General features: G+C 39.8%; 2 protein-coding genes and 1 long non-coding RNA gene across 5 annotated transcripts in view; 2 read left to right on the forward strand and 1 right to left on the reverse strand.

Annotated features, from left to right (window-relative positions):
* The window catches only part of cblb (Cbl proto-oncogene B, E3 ubiquitin protein ligase), a 62,027-nt gene extending 58,606 nt beyond the window's left edge, over nt 1–3,421 (forward strand). For both annotated transcript variants that reach the window (XM_056736681.1, XM_056736680.1), the window contains exons 17-19: nt 129–284; nt 549–668; nt 1,853–3,421. In XM_056736681.1, coding sequence (XP_056592659.1) covers nt 129–284; nt 549–668; nt 1,853–2,079 — 503 coding nt within the window. In that variant the 3' untranslated portion in view covers nt 2,080–3,421. The remainder of the gene's footprint in view (nt 1–128; nt 285–548; nt 669–1,852) is intronic.
* Nucleotides 3,422–3,464: 43 nt separating this feature from the next.
* alcama (activated leukocyte cell adhesion molecule a) overlaps nt 3,465–25,428 on the reverse strand; it is a 58,543-nt gene continuing 36,579 nt past the window's right edge. The window contains exons 2-16 of one of the 2 annotated variants that reach the window (XM_056736684.1): nt 18,003–18,109; nt 17,626–17,845; nt 16,778–16,842; nt 14,332–14,419; nt 13,736–13,909; nt 12,518–12,642; nt 12,230–12,362; nt 11,018–11,130; nt 10,795–10,921; nt 10,584–10,705; nt 7,348–7,477; nt 6,636–6,662; nt 6,186–6,300; nt 5,418–5,534; nt 3,465–5,042 (exon numbers count right to left, since the gene is read on the reverse strand). In XM_056736684.1, coding sequence (XP_056592662.1) covers nt 5,450–5,534; nt 6,186–6,300; nt 6,636–6,662; nt 7,348–7,477; nt 10,584–10,705; nt 10,795–10,921; nt 11,018–11,130; nt 12,230–12,362; nt 12,518–12,642; nt 13,736–13,909; nt 14,332–14,419; nt 16,778–16,842; nt 17,626–17,845; nt 18,003–18,109 — 1,631 coding nt within the window. In that variant the 3' untranslated portion in view covers nt 3,465–5,042; nt 5,418–5,449. The remainder of the gene's footprint in view (nt 5,043–5,417; nt 5,535–6,185; nt 6,301–6,635; nt 6,663–7,347; nt 7,478–10,583; nt 10,706–10,794; nt 10,922–11,017; nt 11,131–12,229; nt 12,363–12,517; nt 12,643–13,735; nt 13,910–14,331; nt 14,420–16,777; nt 16,843–17,625; nt 17,846–18,002; nt 18,110–25,428) is intronic. The other variant, XM_056736685.1, reaches the window with a different exon arrangement.
* Nucleotides 7,487–25,428, forward strand: part of LOC130411804 (uncharacterized) — a 71,124-nt gene continuing 53,182 nt past the window's right edge. Inside the window, exon 1 of the long non-coding RNA XR_008905112.1 lies at nt 7,487–8,986. This is a non-coding gene — a long non-coding RNA (uncharacterized LOC130411804). The remainder of the gene's footprint in view (nt 8,987–25,428) is intronic.

Below are 25,428 nucleotides of genomic sequence, written 5' to 3' on the forward strand. Positions count from 1 at the left end.
TATGAAATTAGATTACATAGAATTTAAACCCTAAATTCATTTGCTGCGTTATATTTTGTCCCCCTCTGTTGGTGAGACAAGGGATTGCAATCACGATCAAATTCTCTCACAGTCTCTCTTTCTTACAGCATCTCCAATGGAAGACCTTTTCAATTCTATTCCCCCATCCCAGCCTCCGCCTCCTCCTCCCATCAGAAATAGTTTTACAGAACCCTCTACCTCCTCACCCTATCCCAGACCTGCCCGTCCCTCGTCCGGACACGACCACTTCCTGCTCAGCGCCGGTAAAGCCAACCCACCCTACATTACAGAACTTTGTGTCTATAGTTGATTTTTTCTGTATGTCTATGGTTACAATATACTGTATGTTGAGTTACTATTGAGGGGAAGTTAAAATTTCTGGGTGGGGTATAAACCTAAAATATATTCCACAATTCTGATGGAAATAATTAGACAATAAAACTGTTTCACCTTTTCTTTAAATTACTTGTAGATCCTGCTTAACCATTGTGTAATTTTTTAAGAATTGGTATCTCTTTGATTTGTAGATACGTTTATAGATGCGAACAACTCGGCTCCTAATCCCCCTGTGCGGAGACAAACAGGAGATAACACAAAGACTTCATTCAGAGCTCCACAAGACTACGATCAGCTGCCTCCCACCTCAGGTACTGAACATAATAAATATATAAAGAGTTTACTTGCAATAAACAGATCATTTTTTGTGTTGTGTATTGTTGTGTTAGTTGCCTGTATTTTTTGGAAGGGGTTATTATTACTTATTTAAAACAACCTAACTGCAGTTTGACTGATATTAATTAAAATAAAAAAGTTTCTGAAATTCTGAAAAATATGTGTATTTTTGCAAATGTATTAATTCATATAATAATGAATATAATACACACTGGTATACACAAAAGTTTTAGAACACTTGAGATAAACGTTTCTCATTATCTTAAATGTTAGAGATTGTCAAAAATAATAAGAATGTATATTTTTTTATTAGAAAGTGAAATTTGATTAATAAAAATGTCTCGACTTAATAACCAAATATTTGAAAAAAAAGAGCAGCACAGAATAGACGAGAACTTAAGTATTGTTTATAAAAGAATCTCAGGGTTTCAAGATGACATTTTTACAAAACCGAAGATGCTAAAATATAAAGATTTTTTGTATTTTCTGTATTTAGTTTTTTGTGTCCCCTTGTTTTGATGATGAAGAAATATGAATGAGTATGTTAGTATATGTTCTGAAACTTTTCACCTGTAGTTTAGAGAGAAACTAAGGTTTTCACGTCTTAGCCGTGTATCATTGTGCATTACCCATAGAGGTTAACCGTTAAACTTAAACCATTACAGTTTAGGAACTGTATTTTACCTATATTTAGGAAGAAAACAACATTTAGGTCTATTTGAATTTGTTTAATGTAATATAAAATATCATCCAATCTAAAATATCAATATAATATAGTTACCATGTATTAAATAAATAACACACGCTTAGTTGCAGGGGTTCGTTGCACCTGACAGAGCCCACCGGGCAAGACTGTATTTACTTCTACTTTATTGTTTAACCATTAAATATTTACTGCATTCAAGAAGAAAAACTATTGTAAGCACACCTGGAATGCTCCAGAAATCTTTCTATAACGTACCTAACAACAGTACGGAGGCAGAACAATGTGTTTTTATAATATAGCTAATGGTTCTGCAGGTTTATTAAATAAAGCCATTAGCTGAGATGAATTATTAATTATTAGCCTGTAATGGGCTTTTAATGCGCTTTAGTTGAACGTTACATCCGTTCTCAATGACCCATTGTGACTAAAGGTTCTTTCTCTTCCTGTTTCCAGTGGCCGCAGATTGCTTCAGGGCACCTGAGAGACCTCCAAAACCACTTCCTAGGAGACCGCACGATTCGTCCCGAGAAAGCGTTGACAGCAAAATCGCCAAGCTGATGGGAGAGGGCTACTCGTTCGAGGACGTGAAGCGGGCGCTGATGATAGCGCAGAACAAAGTGGACGTGGCGCGGAACATTTTACGAGAGTTCGCGTTGGTGGCGCCCAGGCAGAGCCTGTAGGCCCGAAGCAAACTGAGACTGACTCTTGACGCAGAGCTTACAACCGCCCGCAGGCTGATACCCTCTCGCTTAAAGCACCCGTGCGCGTCCACCGTCTGCCGAATGTGGACAATAGAATCCTGTGATAGAGCCTGGGGTTTACACAGCCAGTTTGTGTGTTTTGGTGGCTTTCCACTGCTGGATTTTTATCTGGTAATCGTCGTTGTGGCCGTTCCGAGAGATGAATACAAAATGATTTTTTGTTTGGGTTTCCATCCACACTTACAGCAGTAGTTAAAGTTGTGTTTGTATGCCAGTGTCTGCAGGCTGTAAAAGCATTTCCTGCCAACGCTGCCCGCCTTACCCCTGCAAAACACACACACGTCTGGCTGCTCTTTCATGGCCTCTCGGGTATCGTGATTTCACAGTAATGGCTCTCCGTCTGCTCGTTCCTCCTTTATCTCATTAATGCGCTATGATCACGACAAACCAGATCAGAGAAAGATTCTGTCTGTCTAACTTCTGAATGTCAGGTTCTTTCATAATTCACTTTTCGTCTGCATCTGCGGTGTGAACCTGGTTACAGATGCACCTGTGTTTAGGTCGTACACTATGTGAATGCATTCAACATCTGTCGTGCGGTATAAAGGCTCAGTGCATGAGGGGTTGTGTTGATGTAAGGGCTAACAAACGCTGATGTCATCGCTGCGGAAATCTAAATGTGTGCATCAATTTTGTATTTATTTGACATCGTTAGTTCTTCAGGAAGGAAGTTACTTCATGTTAAACTGAGCTCAAACTGGTTCTGAACGCAGAGAGCGCAGAAATAAGAACTGAATCCGTTTCGTTTTATTTACGCAGACACGCCAAAATAAAAAAGCGAAAAGAATTTGAAAACATGATTTTAGAAACTAGTTTACAAATTGACGCACAAGTGTAACACTCCCGATTCTTCCATGGCCTTATGGGAACTGTGGACGCCGAATGGCTTTGACTCTTTTCGCTGGCTGTGTCGTTTCTCTTATCAGGTTATCTCTTGCACTTGAAACTTCATTTTGCACTGGTCTTTCACTTCACGTTACACCTGAAAGTCTTGAACTCGAGCGGAACTTGACGATGGCCTGCGGATGAGGACGTGACCTTTGACAGGTCTGCTGCGGGGAAACTGTTTTTCTGTTCTCTCTCTTCTTTTTTACAAGAGATTTAGTTTGTTGGAAAACGCTTTGTGGATCATTTAAACCAGTGATGTGTGCAATTAATTTATACGTTGTTAAAAAGATTATTTTCATCTTTCAGTAATGTTGGTAACCCGTGATCAGTTCTTGTGGAGAAAATGTTTTATAAAAGCCAGTATTAACATCTGCTTCTTGTGTCATTCACTTTGTCGCCAAACAAAAATGCAGAACTTTCTTCAAAATGTACACTTTATTGTCAACAAAAGTACAAAAACAAAAGTTTATTTACAATACTTTATGGCCTTCTTCTCAATAACCCTCTTTGGTTTCACTGCTGACCTGATGGTTCAAATATGCATGAGACAATTACAGTAAACATGACCATTCTTCAACACGACAGTCCCTTATGAAGACAAAAAAGTGAACTAAATTGCTTTTAAATATTGTGAGATTACACATTTTAAGGATTTAAATAAAATCATGAGTTCGGACTCTTCAGTGACCGAGCAGTACAGCTAACCTTGCATTTCTCACACATTATAAATAGCCAAACACAAGCTAGACATTCAGACATATTTACAGCACGCTTCTTCAGACCACAATGAACGGAATAATTTCCTAAAGACTACAGTGTTGGACGTTAACCTGACAAACAGTACAGACCTATCTGGCAAATAGAACATGAAACAAAAAAATTGTAGTGGTGGTCTTACGGAAGTGCAAAACTTCTCGGTGAAAAGCTATAAAGTTATTCTGCAAAATTAGACATTCCCGACAAGTCTGAGGTTTCACATTAAAGTACGACTCGGGTACGCCTTCCAATACTGACTCTTTCTATTAAGGCAGAATTAAAGAACTAAGGGGCTATTATATTTATATATCCAACCAAAAAAATAAAGGCTCTTCATGCAAGGTTGCTACAGTCCAGTTTGATATCGAGAGAGGGGACGTTTGCATGTATCTATACTAGATGCATCACTTTACCTCAGTCACATGTTTATGTCTCTACATTAAACTAATGGACTGTTTTCTGTTCTGAGTTCAGAACCCTACACAACTATGACATCATGCAATCCAACCTAAAGGCCACTGGGTGTAATGGGACATTTTATTAGCTATACTAAATTTCGGTTCATCTAAATTCATTTACTCTACTTAGCCACTCCAAAAGTTGTAAAGTTGTAAAGAGGTACTTGGGCAGTGTTGTAAAGAGGTACTAATAAATAAAACATGACATACACAAACATGTTTTAGAGAACAGAAAATGTAACAGCAGTGAAGTCATCATTCCAGAATCCGAGCGCCACTGAGATTTGCGAGAAGGGGCGGTTCGATGCCTAGTCCCGACCAATCCATATTTTTTTGAGCAATCCCAAACGTTACGCAAAGAGAACATCGCCCCTGAATTATTTACATAGGCCTAAAAAGTGTACGGCGAATTTACATTTTAACTAGAGGTGGAAAAAAGAGCTGTCCCCACCACATCAGCAACGCGCATAAAACAAGAACATTCACTGGGAACACCAAATAAATCAAATCCAAAACTCAAAGCAGGCTCCTCAGTGCAGGCTAAATTTACAACACAAGTGGTTTTCTTATATTCCTGGCTTGTGGTGGGGAAATTATGATTTTTTTTAGCAAACTGTTCATCTGGGTTAGGAAATATTCTGGAAACATTCTGAGATGCATGATGCACACGAGCAGCCTGAAGAGGAGGAGTCTGCGTCCAATCGGATGTCTGGAATTAGATGAGTGAAGTGTGTAGCACAGCACATTCAGTGTGACAAAGGCCTCTTTCCTAGTTCATACCTGAAACAACAGACAATAGCGATTAATATACAAACTATATAAATGGATTTAAATTACAAAATGGATAGTCGACCTAAAAATGAAAATTCCTTCCTTTCCTCTGACTTTCAAACTTCTGCAGAACACAAAGGAAAATATTTTGAAGAACGTTGGAACAACACTTTGACTTTCCTTTTTTTCATTGACTCCCATTGTAGGGATACAAAACCACAGAGACATTTCTCAAAATATCTTCTTTTGTGTTCCACAGATGCAGGTTTTGACTGATACGAGGGTGAATAAGTAATGAAAGAATCTGTAGTTTTGGGTGAACTATCCACATTTTTTTGCTCTGTTATCATGTTCTCCATCTACTATGTGAGCATGTTCTCTCACCTTCTTCATCTTTGTGATGGCTCTCCTCTCCTCTAGACTTTATGGTTGTTTTCCTCCAGTTTCTTGCTCTCTTCTGAAGTGCCCGCCTCCTTCTCTCCAGTCTTCCAGCTGCCTTGTCTATCAAGACAGTTTTTCATTTATTAATTCTTCAAAATATATTTTAAACTCAGCTCATCATTTCTACAGTATCTCACTGACTTCTGTTGGATTCATTTATTTATTGTAAAATAAATGAATTTCAGTTATTAAAATGCCTATAATTAAAAGGATGGACCTTTCAACAACGAATGTTGTGAAACAATTTCGAACTGCTGAAAATGAGCTCAACATTCTTAACGTTCATGTTACTTTGTTAATAATGAAAGTAATCATTTACAAATCTAATATCTAAAAAATCTAACATATAAAAAAAGCAATGAATTTATCTTTTGTGATGATAAATCTAGTCAACAAACATATTTAAGCAATCCTCATAACCGACAAATCATTTATATTTCGGGAGGATAGAAAAAGGACGAGTTCTAAAGAGCAAATTTGTCCATCAAGTGCTTTTTCCATCAAGGATTTTCACAAGATCACCAAAGCTTTTTGGTAGTTTATCATCATTAACCATTATATTGACATCTTATATGCATCATGTGTTTGCAAGGTGATAAAAGTGTGACCCCCGTTAACCACGGGTTAATGATATTCTAACAATTCACGATGATTCTGTATAAAATAGGAAATACCAGCAAATGATTGTTGCTTTGTCTTGTAGCACCTTACCTTGATTTCTTTATATAGATCCAGTAGATCAGTCCAACCAGAGCAGCAGCAATGATAAGACCAACCACAACACCCACAATCACCTTGGCCTGCTCCGCACCCCCTTCACTTTTATCTAATACAAAAAAAAAAAAACATGTTATGATTTCCTCTAAATGATCAACATTCCCATAGATCCTGACAGGGATAAATATATAAACACACAATCCTAGGAAGCAAACGAGGATTAACAAAATTCCACTATCAAAGTTGAATTTCTTTGGGAATACTTTAAAGCTGATCCCAAGATCCGAGTATTTCGGTTAAATTATAAAAAAACATTCATGAAAGCCCAGTGTTTGCATGATGTCAGGATGCTTGACACCCTCCAACTCTCACTGAAAGATTTATGAACTTAACAATTTGGATTCTTAACGTATAGGATAAACTTATGAAATCATATCATCTTACCTGGAATGAGCTTCTCCTCCTCAAATACTGAAATCAGATATAAAATTAAATTAACTTTGGGTGCAAAAAGAAACCAAACTGCTATGCATGACAAATTTGGTAGAGAAGCACCACCACCCAGCTGTGGTTAACAAATGTGGATGCAGTTAAACCAATTAAAATCAAACTGTAGGTGCCGTCCAATCAGCTTTTAGAGAAATGATCTACAGGTTTGGTAAGGAGGAAGACCACAAACATGCGACAGCGGCCAGAGAAAGAGAAGTTAAGGAAGAGCAGTCAGCACCCTGACAACGGCAAACAAAACCAGAGCCAAAGTAGGAAACCAGTAAAGAAACAGAGAAGATTTCATGCCTCGAGTGAACAACAGGACCTGAGAGAGAAAAGTCACCTTTTGTTTATATACACTAATGTGTAGTGATGTATATTGTAAAGGTCACCAAACTGGCCAGTATGTCAAGCGAAAGTAAGTGAAACATGCAGATAAATCTACCACTTCTCACATGCACTTAAAGAGATGTTAGATTTCACACGTGGCGTTTATCAGGGCTGCCAAACTATGTAACCATATTATATCAATAAAAATACCAACAGTATAGAACATGGTCTATCATGACAGCCCTATAACAAGCCTTTTAAAGAGATAGATTGAGTTGTTAGTAAGAAGTATTCGCAGATCAGAGCGAAAAAATCCTTCATAGCCTTTAGTACTTACGTGAAAATACATTGATTTCTCTTTTGTCACTTCCTAGATTATTTATCACCTCGCAGGTGACGGTGAGGTTCTTACTAGGCACTACGGTCAGTTTGTATGTGGCCTTCCCATTGACGTATGCCACGTGATCCTGTAGGACCACAGACAGAACAAAGAGACATTAAACATTTAAATGCAATTAGGAATCGCCATATTTTATGATAAAACAATTAAATAAATATTGTCAACAGCACTGTGATAAAATAAGTACCGTGAATGCACTGTAAATCTTTTTGGACAAGAGCATCTACGAAATGCATGCAGAAATAATGAAATAGCATGAAAACCTCTTTTAAATAAAGTTTGATTAATGCATAAATCCAACTAATTGCAATTCCAGTGAGCGAACGGGCCTGAAATTAAATAATTTCGTTCCTAATGTGTCAGAAAGCAGCAATAAATTACGTTTCTAAGATGATGGATATTGCTGCTCGTGGATGGGGTGCTTTTCACGCATTACACCACTAGAAGGCGCTAATGATCCTCAAGCCGTTCTGCGCCACACCCGGAGCAAACGCACAGCACACACACCTCACCTAAAATCCCACTGTCAGTAATCACAGAGCCATTAAACGAGACACCATCACTAATACTGCCCCCTAATGAGCAAACCCACTCCAATATCAGTGTCATTAAGCCAGGCAGTGACTGACTGCTAAATCCCTCACAGTAATGCGGTAAGAGTTACAAATGCAAGCACTGCAATTCACCAGACCTAGCTGCAAACACTGAACTAACAATATATAATAAATAATAAGTATATCATCAAAATCTAGGTGTAAATTGATAGCAAAATGTACATTTACATTTACATTTAGCAGACGCTTTTATCCAAAGCGACTTACATTGCTTTATCCTATACATTTTACATAGGTATTTGCAATCCCCTGGGATCGAGCCCACAACCTTGCGTTAATGCTCTTACCACTGAGCTACAGGAAAACCATGTAATGTAATATTGATAATTTACGTAGACAATAAATATATCAAATTTGTAATATAGTTTATATAAAAAAATGAATTTAACATGTTAACGGACTCTACCAGATGTGGCGACAAATGCACGTCGTAACCATTTCCAGCAAACTTTTACTTTTATGTTAAAACACACGACAATAAAAATAGATATTTCTAGGGGTTTTGTTTTAAGGAAAGTTTATGTTATCAATATAATCCACATTTCGTAAATTTTGGGCCGTTATTGTGCAGAAGAAGGTAAGCCTGTCCCCCCAGCCAATACATAACGTGTTTGCGTGTTCACACGCAGCTGCACAGACCGATCGTTATTTGACATCAAACTACCGCGAGAGCGATTAAAAAACAAACGGATCCGTTTCCTCTCGCGGTATTTTGATATAGACCCATCGGTTAGCGCATCACCACCACATCCCGCACGCTTCTCCCGCTCTCGTGCGGAGTGAATCAAATATTAAACATGATAACGCCCATGAAGACGAGTTGAAGTAGACATATCATTTTTTAAAGTACTTTAATAACACATTAAACGTCTCAGTGCTTTCTCGAGAAGAGCTAATTTATTCATGAAGTGCCAGATTCGCTGAGGTAAAAGAGGCATTTTTCAGTCACATGACCTTCACTGGTAAGTTCACGTTAAGTCAAACAAACTTTCTACACGGACTGTTAGTTGGCTAAAGTAAAAAAGTCACTCTTTATGTCACAAATGAACAGTTTAACAATGATATCTGTCGCATAGAAGCCACACATTCACCACATGCTCACTTGCTGTTATAATATTTTTAGTAAAACTATTGTAATTCAAATGCACTTAGTCTGTTAAAAACATAGTCAGTCGCTAACAACGTTTTGCTGTACAATCCCTATTATTTGCCTCCATTACAATTGAGATGTTAGACAGACTATTAGTGAATGTTGGTTATTGACCACTTTAGTCATCTTTTACTTTGTGTTTGTGGGTCTGTCTGTGGGTTTGTTAAGCCCACAGTAGTAAACAATGAAGCACCATCTAATCTAAATTCAAGGATAAGATGTACTGTTTAAATTTACGCTCTATCCAGCGTGTCTTGGATTATACAGGAGGAATAAAACACAGGACATGACTTTATTATTATCGAGCTGGGACTAGAGAAAAACCCTCACAGATCTTTGATCTAAACTCATTCATTTGAAATGCATCCACTGAGACTGGCCAGGCAGAATCTCACTGTGTGTGTTTGTGATGTGTGTCTGCAGTGCTAGCTCTTGTGTGTCTGGGGGGGTCTGGGCTGTTCTTCTCACACGCTGGTCAGATTGTGCTGTATCAAAACCCAAACACTATGCTTTGACTCATGGGACACTATGTCTGGGATAACACCAACACAGACAAGTTTCCGTGTTCTGCTTTGGCATCTCTGTCCTCATTATCCCTTTCTGATGTCCTGGCTCGAGCCTCACAATGAGTGGAAACAAGGAGGGACAAACTCAAGGAGAGATGTGGCACATACACACACATTAACACATTCAGGAGGGGAGGCCTGTCTGCCACTCCTGGATGTTACAACGAAGAATGCAGAACAAATTCAAAGCCGCTTAATCCAAACCCGCCAAAATGCACCGCTAGTCTCTACACCCACCAGTGTGCGAAAGACGGGAGAATAAATGATTTGTTGTGTTTCGAATTTTTGTGATTCTAAACACCACTTCCGTTCCAAGATAGACAATTTGAAAAACGGCTGCGTCATACATGAAAAATATTTATCTTGCCCAGATCGGAACGGAGAGAAATAACCAGACGTATTTTCTTTCAGCATTTAAGTGTTGGGAAGTTTTGAGATGCGGGGGGTTTTCGGCGCACGTTAACATTTGCATGTTTTGTCTTAGCACTCGAATCCCTGCAGGAATTATTCCAGGTAACAATGCAGACACGCATATGATGAACGCATTTTGCACAGTGCTATTTTTCATCTTGCAGTTACGGTCTGAGTGCTAGGTTGTGGATGACAAATCAGGGTACTGCTAATCGGCCGCTGCACCTGAATCACCTCCAAAAATTTGTCTTTTTATCCAAAACCACATACAATGGTTAAGCGCCCATGCATCATTTGATGAATTACTGCTGTCATGATTGATAGACAATGTCCATAAACGTCACTTTCTAAAGTTCTGTGAATAAATCTCTTATAATCTATAACAAGCCAAATTAACATCCCAAAAACATCTTGATCCTTTCGGTGACTTACATTAGTTCCATTGACACTCCATATCACGTCTGGTTGGGGTGAACCCTCTGCCTCGCATGTCAGGATTTTGTGTTTGCCGTCAGTGGTGCGATGCTTTGTCAGACTCCTAATTTTTGGAGTACCTAAATAAAATATCATATTTTGCTTTAACTAGTTCGGGAGTATGACTCAGAATGATAATTTACATTAGCTTGGATCTGTAGAATCTTACCTTCTACCGTCAGCTTGAAAAGAAAGGTGCGTCTGATTCCTTCAATGGACACGTCACACTCGTACAGTCCTGCGTCGCTGTATGTCAGATTGGAGAAGCTTGGCAGTTTGTCTAGTGTGAGCTTGTCCTGCAGAAAGAAAAATAGGCATTTAACACATCAACACGTAAGGAATCTGTTGACAATCCTAGCTTTACTTGAAGGTCACATCCCAAGATCACTTACCTTTGTCCATTTCACTTTTGCTTCAGCGGAGGAGTTCTTTTCCAATGACACCACCAAGCTTTCCCCGACCTTTTTCACCACATTCTCTTTAGGACTGAGACTTACATCCAGAACTATGAAAGAGAGAGAGAGAGAGTAAGAGGAGTTGACAAGCATTTCAGACCTATCAGTCCGCAGCAGGCTTCTTTCTCAGCAACATCCATCTTCACACATTTCAACAGCTGATGCTATGCTCAAACATCTCACATCTCTCTGCCAACTAAGTGCTGTCATATGGACATGCAGCGCAGGCACCCCGCTCATCCTACCCCCCCAATTGTTTTCCATCCTCAAACACACGTTCAAGATGTCACCCTGCTTTGAAACCGTACCGCACAGGCAGCGTGAGGCGCATTTGAGCTTCAAACCGAAGCATCGCTAAATCCACATTATGGAGATAATCAGGCCTTTTGAACTAAACGGACACACACACACTCACCTCAGAGAGAATTATTATATGAAGAGAAAGTGCACGAGCTTATCAGCGAGCGTGAGCTTCTTGTCTCATATGTCTCCTCAGCTCAAGTCAAAGACTCATAATTAAGCTGTCTGCCTAGTGTCCCGCCCCTTTTGCTAATCCTACTGAAGATGGATTCGATTAATGTTTCACTCGCACGATAATTTGCACCATAAAAGAGGGAATTAATTGGAAAGGAAAAGTTGGGTGAACTCGGCAAGCTCATCCATTTGACGGCTAAGCCAATTTATTCGGACTTGAGTATAATGGCCAAGCAAGCATGGCTATCCCATCATGTAACAAAAGTTCAGAAATGCTTATTTTTGTGCAATCAGTTTTATAATATAATTTAATACACTGTTAGCCAAAGCAGCAGAGCTTTTTTATCAGTACATGTCTTTTGATATCTTTGCAATTCTTTGACAATATTTACAATAACGATTAACCACAAAAATGAAATATGTAAAAAAAAAATGATATCAGTCAAGTTCTTGTTTTTGGCGTTTTCTCTTTTTCAACCAACAAATCAAACTGTCTACGAAGGCAGAGTTTAACAGGTTCTGAATACATTTACAATGATAAAATGGATATGGTAAATTATCACAATTATCAAAATCGGAACTGTGACGGCCCTAACAGGGAAATAGAGAAGAGAACCAGAACAAGCAAGAGACAGGAAAAGAGAGAGAGAGCAAAACCATCATTCGTCCACTCACAGCTCACTGTAACAATCTGAGTGGACTCCATCTCATCTTTATTTAGAAGGGAGCATTTGTACATGCCGCTGTCTGCTCGGGTCACTCCAGTGATAGTATAGATGTCCTTGTTCATCACTGGGACCCTCTGACCCTGCATAGTCCCCAAAAAAATCAGAAAGAGATGTATTAATTAATCTGTAGAGAAGGATGGAGGACAGACAGCAAGACACTGGAGATGGATGTAGGGTGGCAAAGCATATCCATGCCATGGCACTGTTGCCTTGGACACTGCCGGCGATCTCTCACCTTAATGTTGAAGTTGAAGCTGGTAGGGGGAGGGTTTCCATCCGCCTGGCATTTCAGTGTTATATTATCACCTTCCCTAATGGGAGTCGGAGAGAGGACCTGTAGACTCACCCTCTCAGTGGGGTCTGAGAAAGACAGAAATTGGTAATGAGAGAAAAAACATTACCCGCCGATTGTCATTATCGTAATGCATCCTGACATTGTACTTTATTGTTCCCGTTATTTTTTAAGATGGTTATGAAAACTTTCATTTCAACAGAAGCAGGATATGATATTTATGATATTCATTTTTACGTAAAAATTGACAGGGATGTTTTGTGAGGTTCACCCTAGCTTGGCATGACTTTTTAACACCTAAAAAAACATTCTTTAAGACACAGCGCCAGACCGCAGACCCCAAGGGGGTTCGTTCCCATAACCATTTGCTTTCTCTCTCTCTCTTTCTCTCTCTCATGCCCTCGTTCTGTTACCCAGCAGCCACAAAGCATTTCATATCACATCTGCACCCTCAGGCACTGAGCAAACCTCTCAGCATTCAGAGTGAGAGAGAAAGCAATTGCTATAACGGCCTCGCTTAACCGCAGCATTATGTCGGACAAGACTCTGAAAAAAAACATACGTAAAACTGAGCCTGGCTACCAGCTGAGACCCATGATATAAGCTTCAGGACTCATGGCTTCATGTATTAGTAACATACGGAAACGCATGATAACACACATAAACACTTATGAACACAAACCCCTGAAACCAGCTGTAAATCCAAAAATTAAAGAGACTCATTATTAGACTGCAAACAGAAAACAAATTAATCTTCGTCTTAGTTCAACCTAATATGGCAGAGCTGTCCCTAGGGGGCGCCAAGTTGTGGTATTATGAGCTACCCATGTCCCTTTATGTTTTCTTGCTGAATCTACAGTAAAAATGAAATTGTTTCTCAATTATATGTGATGCGATAAAAAGGCTGGGTGCTGTGAAATAATACAAAGACAATAGACACACACAACATGCCTTTCTATTGTATTGTTTTTGTGTGCAGCCACCTAAGACAAATAGCACAACCAATATACTCTGATTTGAAAGCAATTGACTCATATGCATCAGTTCCTTTGGTCCAAAACATCTTTGAGGTAATGCATGCAAACCAATAAAACAAATAAAATAGTATTGCGTTGTTTAGTAAGTAGTTGATAGCAATTCTGTGTCTGATAGTTTGCTTACAGTGAATTGGGAAGATCTCAGCCGATGAAACCTGGTCTGGGCCCAGCACATGTTTCGCCATGCAGGTAAACTGCGATGCCATGTCCTCTTTACTGGCAGTGTACTGCAGACTGGAAGACGTGCTCGACAAATGTGTGGCTGGGTCCTTGGTAACAGTAGATTTGATGATAATCGCTGCACACACGTACACATCAATCATTAGCCGTGGGAAAAACAGTAATAGTCATACCACAAATTGCTCATAAACAAATCCTAATGGAATATGCAGTCTGTAAATAGCTGGTCTGTCTGGTGGATCAGGATAAGCAAACAAACATGCCTACTAAACCTGTTGGACAATTTTATGGTGATGCTAGTTGACCATGAAATCTTAACTGGTTATACTAGTCAAGATGCCTTCTTTCAATAACACAACATATGATCAGACCAGCTTGGCTTTTTCTGAATGCTTGTGCTGATAAAATTGCAATACAAATTACACATCTGATAAATGCAGTGAAACGTTTGCTTGAACATGTGACAGAAGGGGAAAACTAATGAGAGCGTACATTCTGTGTGGGTCTGTAAATAACTTGAGGAATCTCATATAAACTCACTCTTGGCATCATCCACAAGCGGCTGGTTGTTCTTCATCCAGATGAGATTTGCGGCTGGGTTGCCACTCTCTGCCACGCATTCCCCCAACTAACAAACACACAAAAACATTGTGTTTTAATGACACCTGATATAGTTCAGGAGCCTGGAGATATTCCCGAAACTTCAACAGCGTGTTGCTAAAACACTTTCACTTTCGTCTGACTCACCCACTTATTTATGGAACAGTGACACATAGTTTTAACTTTGAACACCGGAGATTTTTGAATGATGTGTCACCTCCTTCAACCTGATTTTAATTTACACGTGACTCAGGGACTTTCCCTAGTTATGATTCACATCCTCTGTAACTCACGGTACTTTACTTTATCTTATTGTCTCGCTGGCCTTGCAGTGGGTTAAGTCCCAAAGCGGCTCAGGGAAGTTTCTTAAAACCAGCGGGGTAACTTTGTTTTGAATAGTGGTGGGTACAGAGATGACAAAAACAATACTTCAACACATTTTTCTTTAATAACTCGTTGGAATATTTGTCATACCTATACAGTGGGGATCGGCCCATTGACTACTACGCTTTTCGACTCCAGCTCTCACAGTATGTGATTACCAAACTGTCATTTGGGGAAGGTCACTTGGCTGTCGCGGTGCATTACACTTTTAAAAATGTTATTCCTATGACAAAAAATGTCACATGTTCATTGGTTTATGTGTTTTTGAGCTTGGACAATGGACGCTAAAGCAAGCGCCACAGATGATTTCTTGATGTTTTCCAAAAAGTGGTGGGGACATGTCCCACCCGCAAATTATGCCCATGCTTAAAACAGAATGACATCACCGACTAAACAGCTAAAATGGTCAGGGTTTAGACTTTGATATTCTTTCCACTTCGCTTTCATTTCTGCTCCTGTTTTGCTTTCCCTTTTCCCTCCGGGTGAGTAGAAACGCGTGCCAGAGGCCGAGCGGGGTCTGCATTAATAACACGCTGACAGGATCGCATGCTGACGAGCTATCTGCCCCAGGATAGAGAGATCAGCAGAAAGAAAGAGCACTGAATGGTAATAATGGCAGGAGAGACAGTGGAATGATGCATGAGCTCAGGTGTTCGAGATGGCATGAGAAATTTAAGATGTAGTGGAGGTACGACCGAGATAGAAACCAGGGGAGTGGGGTGAAGGGAATCACCAACCCTGATTTCTGTCTGTGATAACACGTCCGACTCTCCTCTGGGGTCCGTGATACATCACCTCTCACACCTGTTGCTTTCAATGAACCGTGAAACAGCCCAGCTGTGACTAAGCATTCTAGGGAAACTATCTGAGGTGGGTTTACTGATGAACTGGATGGACGTGAATGAGGTCAGCACAGGTCAGTGCAATTTCTGATGTTAAGAGACCGCAGCGAAATCTGGAATATTTTACTGTTTAGCATCGCAGCTCAATTGAGACTCAAGACGCCTGAATCCGTCCCATAACGTCTGATTCAGATCCACTTCTAATATTGGGTCATAAAACACTTCCTTCATTTTTTGGATCACTGCTGCGATAAAAACGGAAAGAAAACGCTAGAAAATGTAAACGGCGTGATTACAAATAAATACCAATAGCACAATGATATTTCAATACACATTTAATGACTGCCAGGCAGGTGAAGCACCGTTGTGCAGCTGTTAAGCTAATTTGGCCCTTTTTCTCCAATTACCTCTTTTCAAGATCTCAGACCTTCAGTCGACCTGCATGTTTTCAAAACAAGCAGCTGATTTCAATAGAGGTGCCCTTTTTCTTCCGCACCCCCCTCCTGGTTCCGAGAAGTCTTCACTTTGAACATGACAGACCTCGGTGGGTGGCCACCTAAAAACATAACCATAATGCTATATACACAACCCCTGCGTTCCCCGACTCTCAATTCCACCTCGTCCCTGCTCTAATATTTCAGCAGCTCTGTACTACATTAAAAAGAGAGGGAGAAAATGAAAAACAACAACTCCCCGGTTCCATTTACAAAAGCGGCTATAAGGAGCGCGTGGGAAGCCTTCTATGCGCTTCAAGTCGTTCAAGCCGAAGCTCTTTCCCTTTCTTGAAAAACTGAATAATATTACTGCTGTCCTGCATGAAAGATGCAAACTCCAGATAACATTAAAGTGACTGTTTTATGCGGCTGAGGCTGTGGGAGATCACTCGAGCTCGACCTAAATCAGGTGCGTATGCTCGACAGACTCATGCGCTGATGTTCGTATCATTAGCCCCGTTTCAGAGGAGTCTCTGACCGCGATAACAGCAGGTGCGTGTCAATGTTGAGACTGCTGGACAGGCATGCTGGGTAATGAAAACAAAGACACAGGGTTTGATCCTGCACATTGTTAGTACACCAGCTGCTCTGTGTACTGGAGCAAACACACAGTCAACAACTGCGGCTCTGGGTCCTTAAGTGTAGCATGTAATGGAAATGACTCACCGTTGTTAGCTTGCCGTTTTCCAGTTCCTTGGCTTTGTTTTTGATCACAGGGGCCGATGGTATCTCTGTGATAAGAGATAAGCTGTTAGATTTTGGAATACTGGTATGTGACTGTGCATATGGGCATTTTTGCAGGACACTGTATAAGTGCTTTGTGTAGTAAGCATATTTTCTGCTTACAAAGCGTGTGGTTAGAGGATAAAGGCTGATTAACTTTCCGTTTTATCCAAGATCAGGACTTTAGGTTAAAATGTTTAAATACACATAGACCCTTTCATATAAACATATGGAAGGTCAGGTAGAGGGCATTGCATTTTGGGACACAACATTCTTTGCCGAATGCTTTTAATGCACACATTTTTGCAGATTTTGTACATACTGGATGCTTACAGGAATGTGTATGATAATGGTGTTTTAATCCTTAAATATTTATAAACAAATTCAATTTAATTAAAAAAACTTTCACAAATTTGCACATCTTCTATTTACTGCACTTCACATAAAATAAAATGTTCCTTAATGTAGAACAAACCCAAGCACACCACAAAAAAACTACATACATATTGTTTCAGATACAAATGCATATTGCGTTTCAAAAACAACCAATCCACAACATAGATAAAGGCTGTGGAAGAGCGTCACACATATGTTCTTCTCCCCATAGTTGACATGCCGCACACGCCCAACTTCAATGCTATTTAAGATCCGGCGGTTACATTTGGTTTCATCATAACCATGATTATATAGGCCGAGGATACTTATGAATTTGCTGGCTAACATCTCATCCTCATTAACCACTCTGCTTTCAACTTATTTACATTTATAAAGTGCATTTTGTGCATACTTACTGTTAACTTTCACTTCCACCGAGTATTCTTCCAGGTTGGTTAAAGAAACCACCATGCAGGTGAAAACTCTCTGATCGGCCAGCGAGCCCTGAGCAATCAGCAGACTGGAGTTTTCAGCGATGCTAACTCTGTTTTTGTATCCATCTGTGGCGGACACGGTCGCTTCGTCTTTCTGAAGATGCTTCACGAGAAGTTCGCCAATAGAGCCGTCGTCCTTAATCTGAAAGAGATACAGAACTGTTAGCACACTGACAAACACACGTTTAGCACCTACAGAGATTAGATTACAAATCAATACTGCTTAATGCTAGCTGTACGTGGCGAGACGGCTAGCAGTGGCGGAACAGACACTCGTTTGGACAAGATGAGACACTCACGTATTTCCATTTGGTGAAAATGAGGCCTTCTGGCTTGTTATTTCCATCGTTGCATGGCACTTCAATTGTCTCGCCATACAGAGCCGTGACTGTTTGTTTGCAGCTCCCTGGAAAATACAAGACAAGAACATTCTGTTTTAGATTCCGAGCCGGTATCGCACAGAGACGCTGTGAAGCATTGACAGGAATTAGTGTCAAATATGACACGCGTACACAAACATCAGGGCATTATCTGGGCTCCAAAATGGTGCAACATGAAATGGGAGGGAAAACAGGGGGCTGGGGTCTTGTTTGATTATTCCCAAGACATGCACACAATCTTAATTTCAAAGTGGATGCGGTGAAAGAATCTAAATATGTAGAGACACTTTCTCGACTAAACTGATCACTGCGGTATTCTCTGGTGAATTTGAGATGAATTACGTGCCATACGTTTTTTCAGATTTCTATCCTAATATAAAGCAACTTGCAGCAAAAATATCTACATTGTATCTAAATGATTCCATCCCATTACAGTGATGTACCATTATTACAAGTGTACATATACATGCGTATTTGTTAGCGTGTAAACGTGAGCATTAAGGCATGGAGGAATTGACACGTGGAAGCAAAACAATGTCATCTCAAATGATATACTGCGCCGCTTAAGCATTCCACCACCGACACGGCAAGTGTTGTTTGTCATTCCTGCAGCAGAGCACTGTAAACATCCTACCACCTGATGCAGATAGGCGTTGACAATCGCAGACAGTCGTTCATAGTCTGAAGCGCTAAAAGGTTTGGCATTGTGATACAAGACAGCTGGTATGTGTCGCTGTACCAAATAACAGTTCGAATTTAGTACGAACTTGGTTGCGAAACTTCAAACCATACCAAAATGTTCTGAATTAGACATGTACAAAACGACATGTTTTCAACACACAGTAAGGGAACGTAAAAGAACACAGAGTGCTCAGACAGGTGTTAAAATAATAATATGCCGTCTTTTAAAAGTCATGCTTGTGGCGGCATGCTCAGAATGTGATGCAACACCGCAGACATCCGTGCACATTTTGAACTATATAACAGAAATAAGTGCACCAACTAGTCAATCGTTTGATGACTAGCTGACCAATTTGACCTATACCTAAATGCATGACTGTGAAGCAAAGACAGCAGTACTTGAAAGGTTACAGGGCCCTTATTAGTGAGGCCTAGTGAGGTAGTTATGGCGATGAGGCCATTCGGTCAGCGGCATGGTTAATTTGGGTAAAGCAGCGTAACAGGTCATGAGGTCAGGGCTGAGGGGACCACATGGTTCACACACATAGCTCAGCCCCACGACTCCAAAGAATCTATTTAAAAAGCTTGAACAAAGAAGATTCAAATTCTGGTCAAACCCAAGTCGTGTGCCACTCTTCGTCACTCACAGACACATTCAGCTTAAGCCTCCAGAGCAATCACTCAAGATTTTCACAACTTTTCATTGTGATAGCAGTTTTAATATTGACTGAAACGCTGCACTGCGGAGGACAAAGGAGCTGATATGGGCAAACAGCTTGATACAGACACACACATGCGCTAACATCCATTCAGCAGAAAACCACTGAATAATGTCTTATTTGCACAGAGTGACACAAGTTCACACGACTGTCTAGCTTATCTCAGCAGTGTTAGTTTGCAGGTACAGGAATATTCGTGTTAAACAAGCAATCAACATTCACGAGGTGGTCGATGTGTTGCTTAAAAGCTTCACAAACCTAACAGGCTTTGCGTTCACTCTGACTGCGACAGGTTATGATAAATGACAAAAGTGAGAGATTTTTCGCTAAAAGCTCTAAGCTAATAATAATGCCGACAGAAGAGGGATCGTGATAGACGAAGACAGGTGCGGAAAGCGATGTGTACATAGCCAAGGCTAAATACATCTAAAGACTGCTGACTGTTTGAACAAACCGCAGTACACACATACTCGCTACCTGCGCTAGAGGGCCGCACCATGACAACAGCTAATCTGTCGGAAGATCGTGACAGAGATAAAGAAGGGGAAGGAGGAAAATTGAGAGGAAAATTGAGCATTCTGTCCATTACGGTCAGAGGGAGTTTATACAGAAATAGTGAAAGACACATACTTGTCAATATCACCATTTCACCCCAAAACAAGAGCCAAATTGAGAAAATATTTAAATGACATTATTCATAATAATTACAAATTTTCTATGTAATGTAACATTGTTATGCACCATAGTTTTATTAAAAACAAATTCATTGTTATGATGAAATTCATTCTGTCTGGACAAAACCTGAATAAGAATACATTTTGTTTAATACAACAAATACTACCATTGTGTTAGAGTTACCAATTAAAGAATCATCTGTTATATTATTACAGTAATGAAAATTGTGCTTAATTGAATATAATAATGTCACAATGCAAGCAAAACTAAAAAAAGGATTTCAGTGCTGTGCGCCTCAAATTAAAGTCATACCATTACTTAATACTTCACAGAAACATTTGCATTTCTTCACATCATAGTGATTCACACGAAATATTCAACTGCAGAAATACGTGTCAAAAAGTCTGCCGTTTCTTACTCGAGAATACAAATGGACGCATTTAAATGCTGGAACGTGTCAAAAGTCTGTCATATCTCTCCGCATTATGAGGGGGATGTGTTAAAGTTTTGGTGTTAAGAGAGAGCTCCAGAGACCAGAGATCCTCTACCCGCTGAGAGGGACCGAGCATGTGTGAAGAGAAATCAAACACCAGGAATCTGACCGTAACAATTGTTTTTAAATTTCAGAAATGCTTGTCGACTGGTTGCCACCCTGTTTAAACAGCCCCCGGTGACCATATAGGCTTTATCCCACTGCGAAGAGGCCGCGAAAGTGTCTGTTTGCTCGCCGCTCGAAAAAAAACCTACATCCTATCACGCTGTTTGCTACAGCCGGGTGGATAAGACCAAACCAACAAGGAAAATTTGTTTTCTGTCAGAACTATCAAGCCTCGATGTTGAGCGATTGGACCTCAAATGAAATCTCTCTGCAGGATAACGGATTTCATTTCTTTCCCTAAAGCATTTCCACCAAAGCACCAGGCACTTCAAAAAGTAGACCTAACTCCTAAAAAGTTTTTTTTTTCTTGAAAGGATGCAAAGATGATATCGAGAAACTTATTTGTCAGGATTTCCATTCAATTAGGAACTTCACGACTGCTAATAAAATGTTCTGTACATCCAGGTTTTTAAAATACAGCAAATACGATCCCAGGCTTGTGTCTGCCACGTTGGCATTGTGACAATAAACACAGAGCTTCAAACTATCCTGCTCCTCTCATAAACATCTCAATATCAAGGCCAATAGCAGTATATGTAGTTTTTTAAAGTGTTTTTATTCAAATTTTTATTCAAACAGAAGCCTTGGCCCGGTACAAGTGCTTTGAGCCGCATCAGCAGAGGGTAAATGATTCATTATCTGAAGCACTTTTATTGCGTTCCTGCTAATAGCACTAATAATCACTGAGCGTTCGCACTGTCCTCTGGGTCAACCTGATCCCGAGGTGGTATTCATGCAGCAGCATTTAGCTTCATTTCTGGCAATATTATTTAGACTATTGAATATTATTGTTTTCTTCTCTGCCTAAATTTAAGGTGCTGTGTAGTTTCTTGAAAGCTCTATTGACAGAAATGAAATAAAATAAACATAACTATGTCTCCAGGGGTGAATAAAGACTTAACATAACAAAACGTAATGTTTGTATTACTTAAGAATGAGTTATTTCTATCCTTATACACCGCGGGTCCCCTTGCATGGAATTCGCTATTTTGTTTCTACAGTAGCTCTAAATGGACGAACAAACTTCATAATTCGGCAAATAAGCAAAAATATGACGACATCTTAGCACTGTGTCAGCCACCGTAGTGCTTCGATAGGGAGGGGTGGGGTGGGGTGAGCAATTCGCAACTTCACCACTAGATGCTGTTGAATTTCATACACTAGTATATTTATGAAGTTATATTCCCTAAGTTTATTTTAGACTAAAAGGGTCGTCCTGGCTGACAATTAATAAATGCTAGATTAATGAAATTCACTTTTTTTTATAAAAGCATAGATAAAATAGCAACAGTAATCATATTAAATGTTGATGTATGCTTAATGCTCGTTTAAAATTCATTGATTTGGAAAGAAAATAAGTGTGATCGGGCCATTACGTAATCATCGCAGAAGACCTGCAATACCAGAACTTTGTTACCCTACAGCTGATCCCACACTTCCTGTGACATCAAACTCCATTACAACCGATCTCAGATTACCGATTTCGCCATTACGGCATGACAGCTGAAATACCGTGTTCCCTCCTGTTTCTCCAAATCAACTTCATGGATTCAGGAACCCCTCATGGAGAACAGTACCGCTAGAAGAAAGAGGTAGAAGAACCGGCACTGGGGAAATCAATGGCTTCTCCGCTCCGCTCCGCAGCCTGCGATTCATCAAACAACGCCTGCCGTGCCCATGATCAAACCCAAACATATTAGCCGCTAAACACGAGAGCAGATTGAAGGAGCTTCTCACAACCACTCAGTGTTTATCTTACTCTGCTTGCTCTCAAACAGACAACCGAAACCGCTTTTGGCACCGCCGCACAACTTCAACGTTCTCCTTAATTTAAAACCTGCTGGGCTTAGAGCCACCTTTAGCAAAGCCCGATTCAACTGAGAGTTTCGCCGTCCTCTGCCAATCGACAGAGCACTAGACCGTTGACGTCAGATAGAGCTCTCGAACTCTTTATACGACAGTTAGTTCTGTTCATCTAATCATATTAAGCGCTTCAATAAAGCTGATGTAAAATACACTGAGATGCTTCACCGTCTCTCTCGTTCTGCTTGTCTGTTTGCCGAGTTCCTGACATTCCATCGGTCTGTGAGCTTTGTTTAAAAGTATTTTCTATAACAGACACATAATATGTTACTTGATTTTAACTGCCGTACATGGAGGACAGGGTTAACTTCAAGTCGGCTGGCCTGTGTTAATTGGTCATGCTCACCTGACTTCAACACCAACGGCATGTCTGCCTCACCCAATATTACAGGTTCAGAGACAACATACACTCTTAATGAATAGGGATGTACATGTTGGTCAATTTGATTACTTCATTGTTTGACAGGTAAACCAACCGAGACTTCGACGTAGACCAGCACTTAACCCTTGAGATTTACAGCGATCTACGCCGGGATTTTTGCTCGGCAAGGTACCACACCGAAACAAATCACAAAGTAAAAAATGAGGCCTCATTTTGGCACGTTCATATAAAAGCTAAAGTACTTGACTAGTGTGAAATGCTTTTAAGCAGGAAAAACAATAAATCAAGGCTCACAATTAATGTGCTTTCATTATCGATCATCGCTGTCACTTCGGAGTACACAAGAACTCGCGCTCACCCATACTAATAACTTTTGTTTGAGCAGTAAAATGCCAATTCATTCGGAGGCATACACCTGGAACGGTTTCCATCCACCTGTGGGAGAAAGTAAACTTTGCAGAGTTAACTCTTTTCTGATGATTCTTTCAGAGTTTTGTTCATTTAAACAAAAGAGTTGCACTGCAGAGCAGATCCTGGAAACTCTAATCTATAGACCACTGTACCAAAAAAAATCTAAACACTTTTCCTATTTCCTATTCATTTTTATTTGTTTTAATTTTTATATCGTACATACATAATTCAATCTTAAATATATTAATTTAACATTTTGATTCCGATTTAAATGTTCTGTTTAGAGATGCACCGACACTAAATTTCTCCACCGATACGATCGTCGATAATTCAAAGTAATATCTGCACTTTCTGAATGTTATTAATTCATATGACTATTGAACATCAAACTAGTGATGTTTCTTAACATTTTCTATAAACGGAGCACAAATTCAAAGCATTTTCCTGTCCTCTTGCCCTGACCATCGGCTGTTTTTAAACTATTAGCCGTAAAATTTCTTATTTCGACTGAGACAGATCATTGGCCGATATCTCGCTGCATCTCTAGTGCTGTTGATCGTATAATGTTTATGTAGTGTTAATAAACTGAATCGGGAACTTCTTCTAGACCAGCGTTGATAAGGTCATCCGAAGTCATCTATATTTAATTTTGAAATGAATATTTTGGTATAAAAAACACTGATCAGCTTTCATACAAAATGTACAAGACATCAAATATACTGTAGTATTTGCTTAACAAACAAAATTCAAACAAAAAACAAACTCACAAAGAATGTAATTAAAGTACGTAAAGCACCAAGGTGCAATGCAGGAGAAATTCGTGGGTTAAAAATCAGTTTGAACCCGCTCTAAAAATAAAAAAATAACCAGGTCTTAGATTCAGGAATTAATTTTTCAAAGCAGATTTAGTTCAATAATGACACGTGTTTAAGCTGAAAGTAATTGTGTTTTCTGTTCAGACGTTAAGGTGTCCCTCGGGAAGTCTTTTCAGCAGTTCTAATCTATACAAATGTGTAGAAAGAGCACAATTGTGAAGCTTTGCTGCAAGTTTCAAACTCTAATTGATTTAAGGCCTGTCTAATTAAAGTAAAGTGAATGAAATGCATCCAGACCGCTGATTTGATGGAATTAATGAAGCTCTGACTAAAGCCAGTAATTGGTTGGAATTCCATTAGGCGCGGGTTCCCTCAGACACGCCGACTGGAATAAACAAGCAGGGCATGCGCTTTGATACAAAAACACGCAGCGTGAGTATCGACTCCCTGTTAGGCGGATGAAACCTGCATCCACACGGTCTGGTTCTTCCTCATGCCTGATGTGTTTGCATTACTGTGAATTGCAAGGAAATTTAACACAACACACACATAGAAACGCGGAAGATGCCAACAATAACCAAGATCCATCTAATCACTCTCATCTGTAAGAAATACAGCTCTCAAATAAAAACAGAATACGTGGATGTACACCCACAGAACTCAGTGATTTGAATCTAAAGACAATAATTGAAATCAATTTGTTGCTAAAGTCACATTAAGCAAAACAGAGGCGCACTGGGAGGGCGACACATCGAGGGAGGGCGAGAGAGATCATGATAGCTCGGCACTCCACAGGTTTGACCCACAGCATGCATAAATGTATTAGTGATCCCTCATTATAAACAGCTTCCACTGCCAGACATAACAGATATACGGCTAGCCCGATTGCTCCTCTAGAAGAAAAAAATTACAAATCAAGATGTTCGGCAAAATCCCTGATTGAGAATTCTGTGGCGATGGCACGGCAAGCCTGATCTAGCACCTGAGGGCCTCTGAGCACCCGCACTAATAAAACACACTGTTTGCATTGGCAAGCTGCTTTCATCTCTTCTAATCCAAGTCTGTTCATCTTCTGAATCAAATGAAGAGTTTGGTTCCAAAATGAGATTTTTAAACATTTTCCATTATCTTGTTTTTTTAT

Source organism: Triplophysa dalaica, chromosome 22, assembly GCF_015846415.1.
Source record: "Triplophysa dalaica isolate WHDGS20190420 chromosome 22, ASM1584641v1, whole genome shotgun sequence".
Classification (NCBI taxonomy): Eukaryota; Metazoa; Chordata; class Actinopteri; order Cypriniformes; family Nemacheilidae; genus Triplophysa; species Triplophysa dalaica.